Source organism: Ranitomeya imitator, chromosome 2 (assembly GCF_032444005.1).
Source record: "Ranitomeya imitator isolate aRanImi1 chromosome 2, aRanImi1.pri, whole genome shotgun sequence".
Classification (NCBI taxonomy): domain Eukaryota; kingdom Metazoa; phylum Chordata; class Amphibia; order Anura; family Dendrobatidae; genus Ranitomeya; species Ranitomeya imitator.
The window spans coordinates 249,964,630-249,979,913 of record NC_091283.1 but is presented as its reverse complement, the minus strand read 5'-3'; the positions used below and the strand labels follow the sequence as shown (position 1 = coordinate 249,979,913).

The 15,284-nt window shown below is 45.5% G+C and overlaps 2 protein-coding genes across 3 annotated transcripts in view; one reads left to right on the top strand and one right to left on the bottom strand.

Annotated features, from left to right (window-relative positions):
• Positions 1 to 15,284, bottom strand: part of LOC138662926 (oocyte zinc finger protein XlCOF8.4-like) — an 866,299-nt gene that overhangs the window by 296,533 nt on the left and 554,482 nt on the right. The window lies entirely within an intron of this gene.
• The window catches only part of LOC138667352 (zinc finger protein 773-like), a 101,388-nt gene continuing 93,728 nt past the window's right edge, over positions 7,625 to 15,284 (top strand). Inside the window, exon 1 of one of the 2 annotated variants that reach the window (XM_069755581.1) lies at positions 7,625 to 7,684. In XM_069755581.1, the coding sequence (XP_069611682.1) occupies positions 7,658 to 7,684 (27 nt within the window). In that variant the 5' untranslated portion in view covers positions 7,625 to 7,657. The remainder of the gene's footprint in view (positions 7,685 to 15,284) is intronic. The other variant, XM_069755582.1, reaches the window with a different exon arrangement.

Here is a 15,284-nt window from a genome sequence, read left to right as displayed (position 1 = left end):
TTTGGAAGCCCAGATTCTGAATCTAAATGTGCAGGTGGCAACAATGAGATCCATTGACAACATGGAAAGGAGTCTTCTGCTCACTGAGCAGACGCTCAATAGGATAGATGAGGTGGGGGATGGTAGGATGGAGCTGCAGGACGGTGAAGTAGCAAGCTGGGTGACAGTTAGAAAGCCGGGTAGAGGGAAGAGTGCCAGGGAGGCTAGTCCTGATCTGGCACACCCCAATAAGTTTGCTAAGTTGGCAAATGAGGGGGGTGCAAGTACAGGGGTAGCACTGCTGCAGCCAGGCATGTCCTCTGAAAGCCGGAGGAGTGATTGCTCCAGTAAGGAGGGAAATAGGAGAGTAGGGCAGGCCAGACAGGTGCTGGTAGTGGGGGACTCATTATTAGGGGAACAGATAGGGCAATCTGTCACAAAGACAGGGATCGTCGAATGGTGTGCTGCTTACCTGGCGCTCGAGTCCGACACATCGCTGATCGGGTGGACAGATTACTGGGAGGGACTGGTGAGGACCCAGTGGTCATGGTGCACATTGGCACAAATGACAAAGTTAGAGGTAGGTGGAAGGTCCTTAAAGATAATTTCAGGGAATTAGGCTGCAAGCTGAAAGCAAGGACCTCCAACGTGGTATTTTCCAAAATACTGCCTATACCAAGTGCCACGCCAGAGAGGCAACGGGAGATTAGGGAGGTTAATAAGTGGCTCAAGAATTGGTGTAGGAAGGAGGGGTTTGGGTTCCTGCAGAACTGGGCTGACTTCTCAGTTGGCTACAGGCTCTACGCTAGGGACGGGTTGCACCTCAATGGGGAAGGTGCAGCTGTGCTGGGGGAGAAAATGGCTAGAAGGTTGGAGGAGTGTTTAAACCAGGGATTGGGGGGAGGGTATTCATTTTATAGGACGGGAAGATAGTGCAGACAGAGACCTGGGCACAAATAAGGAAGTAAGGAAGATGGGGGTGGCGGTGGCATGGGGGGTGGGGTTAGAACAGTTAATAATTTAAGAAAGAATAGAGGTGCAGAGAAGAACGTCAAGTGAATGTATACTAATGCCAGAAGCCTCGCCAACAAAATGGAGGAATTAGAACTAATGTTGTTGGAGCATAATTATGACATGGTGGGGATATCTGAGACGTGGCTGGATGAGAGCCATGACTGGGCTGTTAACTTGTAGGGCTATAGCCTGTTCAGAAATGACCGTACAGATAAGCGAGGGGGAGGGGTGTGTCTATATGTAAAATTGTCCTTAAAACCCATCCAGCGTGATATTATAGGTGAATCTAATGAAAATGTAGAGTCCCTGTGGGTGGAGATAAGGGGAGGGGGAAAAATAATAACTTACTGATAGGGGTTTGTTATAAATCTCCAAAAATAATGGAAGCAAGGGAGAATATCCTCGTAAAGCAAATAGATGTAGCTGCGACTCAAGGAGAAGTCATTATTATGGGGGACTTCAACTACCCTGAAATAGATTGGGGAACAGAAACCTGCAGTTCCAGCAAAGGTAATCAGTTTTTGACAACTATGAGAGACAATTATCTTTCACAATTGGTTCAGGACCCAACAAGAAGGGGGGCACTGCTAGACCTAATATTAACCAACAGGCCAGACCGCATATCAAACATAAGGGTTGGGGGTCACTTGGAAAATAGCGATCACAAAATAATAAGTTTTCATGTATCCTTTAATAAGATGTATAGTAGAGGGGTGACAAGGACACTAAACTTCAGGAGGGCAAATTTCCAACGGATGAGAGAGGATCTTGGTGCAATTAACTGGGATGATATCCTGAGACATAAAAATACACAAAGAAAATGGGAGACGTTTATTAGCATCCTGGATAGGACCTGTGCACAGTATATACCGTATGGGAATAAACATACTAGAAATAGGAGGAAACCAATATGGCTAAATAGAGCTGTAAGGGGCGCAATAAGTGACAAAAATAAAGCATTCAGAGAATTTGGAAGTAGGTAGTGAGGAGGGATTAAATAAATACAGAAAATTAAATAAATTCTGTAAAAAGCAAATCAAGGCAGCAAAGATTGAGACAGAGAAACTCATTGCCAGAGAGAGTAAAAATAATCCCAAAATATTCTTTAACTACGTAAATAGTAAGAAACTAAAAAATGATAGTGTTGGCCCCCTTAAAAATAGTCTGGGTGAAATGGTGGATGAGGATGAGGAAAAAGCCAATATGCTAAATGACTGTTTTTCATCAGTATTTACACAAGAAAATCCCATGGCAGACAATATGACTAGTGATAAAAATTCCCCATTAAATGTCACCTGCTTAACCCAGCAGGAAGTGCGGCGGCGTCTAAAAATCACTAAAATTGACAAATCTCCGGGCCCAGATGGGATACACTCTCGAGTACTGCAGGAATTAAGTACAGTCATTGATAGACCATTATTTTTAATCTTTAAAGAGTCCATAATAACAGGGTCTGTGCCACAGGACTGGCGTATAGCAAATGTGGTGCCAATATTCAAAAAGGGGACAAAAACTGAACTCGGAAATTATAGGCCAGTAAGCTTAACCTCTACTGTGGGTAAAATCCTGGAGGGCATTCTAAGGGATGCTATACTGGAGTATGTGAGGAGGAATAACCTCATGACCCAGTATCAGCACGGGTTTACTAGGGACCGTTCATGTCAGACTAATCTGATCAGCTTCTATGAAGAGGTAAGTTCCGGACTGGACCAAGGGAACCCAGTGGACATAGTGTATATGGACTTTTCAAAAGCTTTTGATACGGTGCCACACAAAAGGTTGATACATAAAATGAGAATAATGGGGATAGGGGAAAATATGTGTAAGTGGGTTAAGAGCTGGCTCAGGGATAGGAAACAAAGGGTGGTTATTAATGGAGCACACTCGGACTGGGTAGCGGTTAGCAGTGGGGTACCACAGGGGTCAGTATTGGGCCCTCTTCTTTTTAACATATTTATTAATGACCTTGTAGGGGGCATTCAGAGTAGAATTTCAATATTTGCAGATGACACTAAACTCTGCAGGATAATCAATACAGAGGAGGACAATTTTATATTACAGGATGATTTATGTAAACTAGAAGCTTGGGCTGATAAATGGCAAATGAGCTTTAATGGGGATAAATGTAAGGTCATGCACTTGGGTAGAAGTAATAAGATGTATAATTATGCGCTTAATTCTAAAACTCTGGGCAAAACAGTCAATGAAAAAGACCTGGGTGTATGGGTGGATGACAAACTCATATTCAGTGGCCATTGTCAGGCAGCTGCTACAAAGGCAAATAAAATAATGGGATGCATTAAAAGAGGCATAGATGCTCATGAGGAGAATATAATTTTACCTCTATACAAGTCACTAGTGCGACCACACTTAGAATACTGTGCACAGTTCTGGTCTCCGATGTATAAGAAAGACATAGCTGAACTAGAGCTGGTGCAGAGAAGAGCGACCAAGGTTATTAGAGGACTGGGGGGTCTGCAATACCAAGATAGGTTATTACACTTGGGGCTGTTTAGTTTGGAAAAACGAAGACTAAGGGGTGATCTTATATTAATGTATAAATATACTAGATTGTGGCCCGATTCTAACGCATCGGGTATTCTAGAATATGCATGTTCCCGTAGTATATGGACAATGATGATTCCAGAATTCGCGGCACACTGTGCCCGTCGCTGATTGGTCGAGGCAACCTTTATGACATCATTGTCGCCATGGCAACCATTATGACATCTACGTCGATACTGTGCCCATCGCTGAATCAGAAACGTGGGATTTCTACGTCCTTTATGACATCATCATCGCTGTGCCCGTCGCTGATTGGTCGAGGCCACCAGGCCTCGACCAATCAGAGACGCGGGATGTCTACTTCCTTTATGACATCATCGTCGCTGTGCCCGTCGCTGATTGGTCGAGGCCTGGCGGCCTCGACCAATCAGTGACGCGGGATTTCTACGTCGATACTGTGCCCGTCGCTGATTGGTCGAGGCCTGGCGGCCTAGACCAATCAGAGACGCGGGACTTCCAGGACAGACAGACAGAAAGACAGACGGAAAACCCTTAGACAATTATATATATAGATGAGGGGACAGTACAAAGACCTTTCTGATGATCTTTTTAATCATAGACCTAAGACAGGGACAAGGGGGCATCCTCTACGTCTGGAGGAAAGAAGGTTTAGGCATAATAACAGACGCGGATTCTTTACTGTAAGAGCAGTGAGACTATGGAACTCTCTGCCGTATGATGTTGTAATGAGTGATTCATTACTTAAATTTAAGAGGGGACCGGATACCTTTCTGGAAAAGTATAATGTTACAGGGTATATATACTAGATTCCTTGATAGGACGTTGATCCAGGGAACTAGTCTGATTGCCGTATGTGGAGTCGGGAAGGAATTTTTTTCCCCAAAGTGGAGCTTACTATTTGCCTTTGGTTTTTTTTGCCTTCCTCTGGATCAACATGTTAGGGCATGTTAGGCTAGGCTATGGGTTGGACTAGATGGACTTAAAGTCTTCCTTCAACCTTAACCCCTTCACCCCCGGAGCTTTTTCCGCTTTTTCATTTTCGTTTTTTGCTCCCCTCATTCCCAGAGCCATAACTTTTTTATTTTTCCGTCAATATGGCCATGTCAGGGCTTATTTTTTGCGGGAGGAGATGTACTTTTGAACAATACCATTGGTTTTACCATGCCATGTAACAGAAAACGGGAAAAAAATTCCAAGTGTGATGAAATTGCAAAAAAAGTGCAATCTCACACTTGTTTTTTGTTTGGCTTTTTTGCTAGGTTAACCAAATGCTAAAACTAACCTGCCATTATGATTCTCCAGGTCATTACGAGTTCATAGACACCTAACATGTCTAGGTTATTTTTTATCTAAGTGGTGAAAAAAAATTCCAAAATTTGCTTAAAAAAATTTTTTTTTAAAAATTGCGCGATTTTCCGATACCCGTAGCGTCTCCAATTTTCGTGATCTGGGGTCAGGTGAGGGCTTATTTTTTGCGTGCCGAGCTGGTGTTTTTAATGATACCGTTATGGTGTAGATACGTTCTTTTGATCGCCCGTTATTGCATTTTAATGCAATGTCACGGCGACCAAAAAAACGTAATTTTGGCGTTTTTTTTTCTCACTACGCCATTTAGCGGTCAGGTTAATCCTTTGTTTCTATTGATAGATCGGGCGATTCTGAAAGCGGCGATACCAAATATGTGTATGTTTGATTTTTTTTTTATTGTTTTATTTTGATTGGGGCGAAAGGGGGGTGATTTGAACTTTTATATATTTTTTATTTTTTTTATATTTTTAATCACTTTTTTTTTTTTTTAATTTTGGCATGCTTTAATAGCCTCCATAGGAGGCTAGAAGCATGCACAACTCGATCGCCTCTGCTACATAGACGTGATGCACAGATCACCTTTATGTAGCAGAAATGCAGGGTTGCTTTGAACGCCGACCACAGGGTGGTGCTCAAAGCAATCGGCCATCAACAACCATAGAGGTCTCAAGGAGACCTCTGGTTGTTATGGCAATGCACTGCTGACCCCCAATCATGTGACGGGGGTCAGCAGTGCGAGCACTTCCGGCCGCGCGGCCGTGAGCGCTAGTTAAATGCCGCTGTCAGCGCTTGACGTTGGCATTTAACTAGTTAATGGGCGCGGGCGGATCGCGATTCCGCTCGCGCTCATTGCACGCACATGTCAGCTGTACAAAACAGCTGACATGTCACGGCTTTGAGGTGGGCTCACCGCCGGAGCCCACCTCAAAGCAGGGGATCTGCCAGCTGACGTACTATTCCGTCAGCTGGCAGAAAGGGGTTAATAACTATGTTACTATGTCTCTGGCATCCAGAGTGCTCCTCCAATGGATCCTCCATTCTGTAGCCTGAGTGATCAGCCGACGCTCTTTGTATCACATTATTCCCGTCATCAACACCTCCCTCATTTTCCCTTACTCCCATTCACTACACATTCTATCAGCTTCCACCATAGTAGCTTGGCCCCGATACATGCTCACTAGGTTTATGTCTCCTGTCACCAGAACAGCCACGATCAGGAACCAACACGCGCTCTTCGAATAGACAGCCGTCACATACAAGATCCAATCACATTCTTGTGTTGTCAGCACTTCCATTTCTCACTATGTAACACCCCAGGGTGACATTCATTCTTATTAATTATTAACCATTGGGTTACATTACATATTTATTCATTCTTTTAGGTGACCTCACTTAATTCATAAGTACTTTTTAATATAATTAATGTATGTAAATGTTTTTTTTGTTTTTTTTCATGAACCATAATTTATGTTTGTTTGATGGAATTTTTCATGAACTTTGACATATCGTGCTTTGTTTGGCTTTTTTTCCCCCCAAAAGACGGCATATAAAACGTTCCAAGCTTGACATGTTCCTCCGCTATCAGGTTTTGTCCTGCGTGACTGTGAAAACCTATTTGAATAAACATATTTAAGGAAATCTCCATATCTGATAGTCTTCATCAGCAGTGCAGGTGCAGACACATTATACCCGGATCAGCTATTCTGCTCGGTCTTTGGCCCCGTGTCCGGCAGCAGCTGATTTATGCATTGAACATGTTGCTGAGGTGCCGCTCTATCAGGTGAGTGTAATACTCCTCTATTCTCATTAGATCTTGTTATCAGATAAGACCCTATTTTTCGCTTGTTTGTTCCTCAGTATCTCGACTACATGAAATCTCTGTAACGCTTTCAGGTTCCTTGGTTAGAAGCAATCAAGGACTGCTTGGACCTTAACGGGGTCCATCTGAAACCCCAATGCAGAAGCCAAATGTCCTGAGAACTGGACCTGCTGGACCACAAATTGCCATTTCTCCAGGTTAGCAAATAAATAGTCACGTAGAAGCTGGAGAACCTGTCTGACATGCTCACCATGCTCCTCCAGAGTACGTGAGGAACTCAATATATCACCCAGGAAAATTACCACAAATCTACTAATCAGTGAGAAAAATATAATTAATGACATTTTCAAAGACTGGCGAAGCATTGGTTACCCCGAATGGCAGCATCAAATGTTCAATCTGCCCCTCAGGTGTATTGTGTGCGGTCTTCCATCTGTCACCATGGCGATACGTATAAGGTTATATGTCCCTCTCACGTTAAGTCTGTAAAACCATTTATCTCCAGGTAATTGGCTAAACAGGTCAGGTGTAAGGGGTAAAGGATAGGGAAGGTGAGCTGTGATTTTATTACTCTCTCTGAAGTCCAAGCATGGACGCCGCCCTCCATCCTATTACCAAAACCCCACGGCGACTGGAGAGGAGCATGGCCGTATATGACCCTTAGCCGGACACTGGAAGGGGGTAAATAAGCGAGATTTCGGCATTTTAGCTCCTGGTGTGGAGGCGATAGCACAATCATATGCCGCCATATACTAGACGTCCGGTAACCGGTAATAATTCCCTCATGTGTGGGGTCTATTTGTCTCCAGAGAAATCACACGTTACATTCCACACATAACATTGTGTAGAAAAGGCAGCGCGAGGTAATTGTGCCAGTAGTGAGGGCGAATAATGGCGGAAATGTCACTGAGGAGAAGTCTCCATGTAGCGTCTTCACTGCGGATCACATGACCCCTGACTCCTCCCTCCTGTGACCTCATCACAGGTCCTGTGCGCACAGAGCGGCCATATATGTGGAGTGCGGCTCTGCAGGTGGAGGTATGTGGAGATTCCCCATTACTGAGCGCGGGGACATTAACCCCTTCTGCACGGAGACTCTTTTGGGGTTGTTGTTGCCACTTTATAAGAATCATAACGTTGTTCTGTTTCCTGTAATAGATACATACGAGCCAACTATGGAGGACAGGAAGTGAGGGAGCGGATTGTTCTCCTAGTACAGGGACCCTTTCTTGGCTAACATAGAAATAGTAAAAAAAAAACACAACATGAAGAGCAGACTCACCAAAACCTTGTTAAATGACAAATGCACTCACAGGGTGCAGCAGGCCCCCGATAATAAATGCTAAAGCAGCACGGGTGCCAGCTACTGATGAGAGCAACCACCCACTCGCCCAAACATTTGAGGGGTCGCTGCCTAGTAGCAAAAATGCACACAAGTAAGGCTTGAATAAGACACTATTCACACAGATAAATGTGATGCACAGTGTCTGGACAACCTATTGATCACGCCCATAGTATTAGCAGGCGGGCCGTCCAGCACTATATATATACATGCAACACACAAGGAAGAACATAAAGGGGCCCTGCCGCACCCTGCAAAAAAGATGATAAAAAGTGCAAAAAAGATAAAAAATTAAATAATGTATATAATACATTAGATGAGGCATTAGTTACAATTTTGGCCAAAATGGATAAGCTTGCATCCCAACGTCAAGGGTCCTCATCAACTTGCAAGTCCTACTCTAATATCAAAAACAGCCAACATAGAAAAACTAAAAAAAAAGCACAACATGTAGATCTTGCAAGTTGATGAGGACCCTTGACGTTGGGTTGCAATCCAATACTGGAGGAACATATGGGAGAAGGAAAAAACACACCACCAGTGCAATGTGGCTGAAATATCTGAGAATGAAGCACAGCAACCACCTAGAGCAAGAACCAGTTACCATTACAGAAACAGACATGCAACAGCGGGTCAAGAACATAAAGAGTTGGACAGCACCTGGCCCAGACATGATCCTTACCTATGGGCTAAAGAAATCCACAGCGGTACATGAAAGCATGGCAAAGCAGATGAACCAACTGCTAGAAGCAGGACACCACCCAGCTTGGCTAACACAAGGAAGAACGATGCTGATCATGAAGGATCCTCACACAGGAACAGTTCCATCCAACTACCGCCCAATAACCTGCCTTACAACAACATGGAAACTTCTGTCAGGCATCATAGCCACCAAGCTACAGAACCATATAAACCAGTACATGAATCCAGCTCAGAAAGGCATTGGGACTGACACCAGAGGCTCTAAGCACCAGCTCCTAGTAGATAGAGCAGTCACTCAAGACTCAAGATCCAGACAGACCAATCTCAGCACAGCCTGGATTGACTACAGGAAAGCCGATGACTCAATGCCACACACATGGATCTGTGAATGCTTGGCTCTGTACAATGTCAACAGGAAATTAAGAACCTTCCTCAGAAACTCAATGGGGCTGTGGAGAACAACATTGGAAGTCAATTCAAGACAACTAGCACAAGAGACCATTAAATGTATCATATGCCAAGGTGATGCACTGTCCCCATTGTGGTCTGCATAGGCTTAAACCCCCCTCAGTCAGATAATTACAGAGTCTGGCTATTAATACAAGTTCAAGAGTGGAAGCCCCAATAGCCACCTTCTCTGCATGGATGACATCAAGCTGTATGCGAAAAACTAACGAGACATCAATTACTGATCCACATGACAAGGATCTACAGTGAAGACATCGGGATGTCCTTCATACTGGAGAAGAGCATCTGGTTTGTAATAAAGAGAGGCAAGGTAGTCAAGACTGATGGAGTGGAATTACCAGCAGGGCACATAGCAGATGTAATAATAATAATAATAATAATCTTTATTTTTATATAGCGCTAACATATTCCGCAGCGCTTTACATTTCGCACACATTATCATCACTGTCCCCGATGGGGCTCACAATCTAAATGTACAGACATGCTACAAGTACCTCGGCATTCCACAGGGATATGGCAACCATGATGAGGACGGAAGGAAAGCAGCAACATCCAAATACCATCAAAGGTAAGACCGGTCCTGAGGAGCCAGCTCATTGGGAAGAATAAAATCCGCGCCATCAATACATATGCCCTGCCAGTTATCAGATACCCTGCTGGCATAGTGTGCTGGCCAAAAGAAGAGATGGAAGCTGCAGATGTGAAAACACAAAAGCTCCTCACAATGCATGGAGGTCTCCACCCTAAGTATAACACCCAAGGATACCAACAGAAAGGAGGGTGGTCGAGGCTTGATAAGCATCCTGGCCACCATCACGGATGAAACGAGGAGTATCCAGGAAAACATCAGAAAAATGGCACCAAAAGATGAGATGCTGAGAGAAAGCCTAAGGCAGGAACAACAACAGGTCTGGAAGGAAGAACAGGAACATGAACCGCCATGGCAAGACATGCCGCTGCATGGGCTGTACCATCGACAGATAATGGAGGTGGCTGACATGGAGAAATCTTACCAATGGCTGGAGAAAGCTGGACTCCGAGACTGCACAGAGGCACTAATCATAGCGGCACAAGAGCAAGCACTAAGTACCCTATCCATAGAAGCAGGAATCTACCACACAAGACAAGACCCAAGGTGCAGACTATGCAAAGAAACCTCAGAAACCATCTGACGCATAGTGGCAGGATGCAAAATGCAAGCAGGAACAGCGTATACAGAACGCCACAACCAAGTAGCGGGTATTGTATACAGGAACATCTGCACAGCATATGGGCTAAGTCCAGGTGGGAGACCCCAGAAAAAGTGGTGGACAATGAAAGGGCTAAAATCCTGTGGGACTTCAAGATCCAGACGGATAAGCAGGTGTTGGCTAACCAGCCAGACATTGTGATAGTAGACAAGGATCAGAAGACAGCATTGATAATAGATGTGGCAGTGCCAAGTGACAGCAACATCAGAGAGAAGGAATATGAGAAGCTGGAGAAATACCAGAGCCTCAAAGGAGAACTGGAGAAGATGTGGAAGGTGAAGGCAACAGTGATTCCAGTGGTGATAGGAGCACTTGGAGCAGTGATCCCTAAGTGGGAAGAATGGCTACAACAGATCACAGGAGCAGTATCTGAGCTCTCTGTCTAGTAAAGCGCAATGCTGGGAACAACTAAGATCCTGTGCAACAACCCTCGTACTCCAAGGCCTCTGGTAGAGGACCCGAGAATGAGCAAGAACAAAAAAGGCCACCCCCTTTGGGGGTGAGAAGGAAGTTTTTTTTTTATAGATTTTAGTGACAGTGTATAAATATATTACATAGAAAAAGAAAAGCCGGTAATTCTGAAGCCGCGGTAGTGTAAAATCACTACAGGAGGCGACAGCATAGAAGACATGGATTACATACAGTAAATACAAGTAGAATAGGTAGACAGTGGCGTAACTACCGCGGTCGCAGCGGTCGCCATTGCGACGGGGCCCGGGCTGGTCAGGGGCCCTCCGCCCGGCAGGTCAGAGGCACCGGCCGATACCATGTTGCAGTGCAGGAGAGAATCCCTCCCGCACGGCAACAGTCCCAGGCGTATCTAGGGGGAGGGGGCAGCCGGGGTATGGGAGAGGAACTTGGAAGCAGCTCCAGTCAGCACTGTGAGACTGTGACAGCGTCTCCTGCTCTGAGCCCCGGGACTGAAGGGGAGAGCGGGGGAGGGGCGGGACATGACAGCGGTGTGCAAGCAGGAGACGCTGAGGAGCTGCAGGTTAATATCAGCCTCCCCTTTACCAGAGAGGAGTGTGAGATGTGTGTATGAGCTGGTGTGTTTGTGTGTGATATCTATAGTGTGTGTGTGTGTGTGTGTGTGTGTTATATATGTAGTGTGTGTGTGTGTGTGTGTGTTATATATGTAGTGTGTGTGTGTGTGTGTGATATCTGTAGTGCGTGTGTTATATATGTAATGTGTGTATGACATCTGTAGTGTGTGTGTGATATCTGTAGTGTGTGTATGACATCTGTAGTGTGTGTGATATCTGTAGTGTGTGTGTGTGATATCTGTAGTGTGTGTGTGATATCTGTAGTGTGTGTGTGTGTGTGTGTGATATCTGTAGTGTGTGTGTGTCATCTGTAGTGTGTGTGTGTGTGATATCTGTAGTGCGTGTTATATATGTAGTGTGTGTGTGATATCTGTAGTGTGTGTGTGATATCTGTAGTGTGTGTGTGTGTGTGTGTGCATGTGTGTGATATCTGAAGTGTGTGTGTGATATCTGTAGTGTGTGTGAGGCAGGGGTGTAACTACGACAGACTGGCAAGTCAGGGGCCTGATAGGTCAGAGGCACCCGACTGCCCCCGTCGCAGCCGCCGCAGTGAACTATACCGGCGTTTATGATGCCGGTACAGTTCAAAGCAATGATGGAGGAGAGAGCGTCAGCTGATGCTCCCTCTCCCATCATTTCCCTCTGCCTCTGACACTGCGGGTGCGTGATGACATCACTTCATTGCGCACCCGCTGTGTGTGGGGCCAAGGCAGTGCAGCATCTGCACAGGTGATGGTGGCCGCCATATTGGCAAAGCCTGTGGCGGCTGCTGGGACCAGGAACAGGCGGTTCCGGAGCTAGTGGGGGGCACGTGGACCAAGCCGCCCAGGAGGGGGATGCCGCAGCGGCTCAGCCATATGGAGGATCCGGGGATGAACATGGAGGTGTACGGGACCGGCGGAAGTGAGGTGTGTCTGCTGCCCGTGTGTCGCCGTCTCGGCCCCCAGCGTCCCTGGCCCCCTGTGACACCAGCCCCGTTTCGTCCCTGCTGTCCCATGCCCCATGTCCTAGTAGGTCCCCAGGTTCAGGTCATGGTGCTCCTCTGGGCTCCCTGTACAAAAAAACAAACACTACATACTTACCTACAGCCGTCTGTCCTCCAGCGCTGTGCTCTGCACTCCTCCTGTACTGGCTGTGAGCGTCGGTCAGCCGGAAAGCAGAGCGGTGACGTCACCGCTCTGCTTTCCGGCCGCTGTGCTCACACAGACAGTACAGGAGGAGTGCAGAGCACAGCGCTGGAGGACAGACGGCTGTAGGTAAGTATGTAGTGTTTGTTTTTTTTACTTTTAGGATGGTAACCAGGGTAAACATCGGGTTACTAAGCGCGGCCCTGCGCTTAGTTACCCGATGTTTACCCTGGTTACCGGCATCGTTGGTCGCTGGAGAGCGCTCTGTGTGACAGCTCTCCAGCGACCAAACAGCGACGCTGCAGCGATCCGGATCGTTGTCGGTATCGCTGCAGCGTCGCTAAGTGTGACGGTACCTTAACTCTGATACCTTACTCTGATACCTTACTCTGATACCTTACTCTGATACCTTACTCTGATACCTGAAATTAGTAAAATTAGCTAAAATTAGCACCTGGGATCACTTGAGCTTGTGGTGCAATGGTAAGGCCAACGGCTGTAGTCTCTAGACGCAGGATCCGTTTTTTTTCCCGCCAGATCGTTTTTATTTTCCTGCTGGATCAGTTTTTGTCATCCGGTTCCGTTATTTTCCCGCTGGATCCGTTTATTTTCCGCCGGATCCATTTTTTTCCGCCGGATCCGTTTTGTTTCTGCCACATCCGTTTTTTGTGCGCAGGATCGGTTTTTTTTCCGCCGGATCCGGTTTTTTCCGCCAATCCGTTTTTTTTCTTGCCGGATCCGTTTTTTTTCCGGATCCGTTTTTTTCTGCCGGATCCGTTTTTTTGGCGCAGGACCCGTTTTTTCCGCCGGATCTGTTTTTTTCTGCCAGATCCGGTTTTTTTGCGCAGGATCCGTTTTTTCGCCTGATCCGTTTTTTGCGCAGGATCCGTTTTTTTCCTCCAGATCCGTTTTTTTCTCCCGGCTGTTTTTTTGGCGCAGGATCCGTTTTTTTTCCCCAGATCCGTTTTTTTGCGCAGGATCCGTTTTTTTTTTGCCGGATCCGTTTTTTCCTCCAGATCCGTTTTTTTTCTGGCGGATCCCTTTTTTTCCCGCAGGATCCGTTTTTTTCTGCCGGATCAGGTTTTTTGGCGCAGGATCCGTTTTTTTTTCCGGATCCGTTTTTTTTGCGCAGGATCCGTTTTCTTTTTTGCCAGATCCGTTTTCTTCCACCGATTCTTTTTATTTTCCGCCGTCATGTTTTTTTGCGCAGGATCCGTTTTTTTTTTTTTTTTGCAGAATCCGTTTTTTTCATAGTAACATAGTAAGGCCGAAAAAAGACATTTGTCCATCCAGTTCAGCCTATATTCCATCATAATAAATACCCAGATCTACGTCCTTCTACAGAACCTAATAATTGTATGATACAATATTGTTCTGCTCCAGGAAGACATCCAGGCCTCTCTTGAACCCCTCGACTGAGTTCGCCATCACCACCTCCTCAGGCAAGCAATTCCAGATTCTCACTGCCCTAACAGTAAAGAATCCTCTTCTATGTTGGTGGAAAAACCTTCTCTCCTCCAGACGCAAAGAATGCCCCCTTGTGCCCGTCACCTTCCTTGGTATAAACAGATCCTCAGCGAGATATTTGTATTGTCCCCTTATATACTTATGCATGGTTATTAGATCGCCCCTCAGTCGTCTTTTTTCTAGACTAAATAATCCTAATTTCGCTAATCTATCTGGGTATTGTAGTTCTCCCATCCCCTTTATTAATTTTGTTGCCCTCCTTTGTACTCTCTCTAGTTCCATTATATCCTTCCTGAGCACCGGTGCCCAAAACTGGACACAGTACTCCATGTGCGGTCTAACTAGGGATTTGTACAGAGGCAGTATAATGCTCTCATCATGTGTATCCAGACCTCTTTTAATGCACCCCATGATCCTGTTTGCCTTGGCAGCTGCTGCCTGGCACTGGCTGCTCCAGGTAAGTTTATCATTAACTAGGATCCCCAAGTCCTTCTCCCTGTCAGATTTACCCAGTGGTTTCCCGTTCAGTGTGTAATGGTGATATTGATTCCCTCTTCCCATGTGTATAACCTTACATTTATCATTGTTAAACCTCATCTGCCACCTTTCAGCCCAAGTTTCCAACTTATCCAGATCCATCTGTAGCAGAATACTATCTTCTCTTGTATTAACTGCTTTACATAGTTTTGTATCATCTGCAAATATCGATATTTTACTGTGTAAACCTTCTACCAGATCATTAATGAATATGTTGAAGAGAACAGGTCCCAATACCGACCCCTGCGGTACCCCACTGGTCACAGCGACCCAGTTAGAGACTATACCATTTATAACCACCCTCTGCTTTCTATCACTAAGCCAGTTACTAACCCATTTACACACATTTTCCCCCAGACCAAGCATTCTCATTTTGTGTACCAACCTCTTGTGCGGCACGGTATCAAACGCTTTGGAAAAATCGAGATATACCACGTCCAATGACTCACCGTGGTCCAGCCTATAGCTTACCTCTTCATAAAAACTGATTAGATTGGTTTGACAGGAGCGATTTCTCATAAACCCATGCTGATATGGAGTTAAACAGTTATTCTCATTGAGATAATCCAGAATAACATCCCTCAGAAACCCTTCAAATATTTTACCAACAATAGAGGTTAGACTTACTGGCCTATAATTTCCAGGTTCACTTTTAGAGCCCTTTTTGAATATTGGCACCACATTTGCTATGCGCCAGTCCTG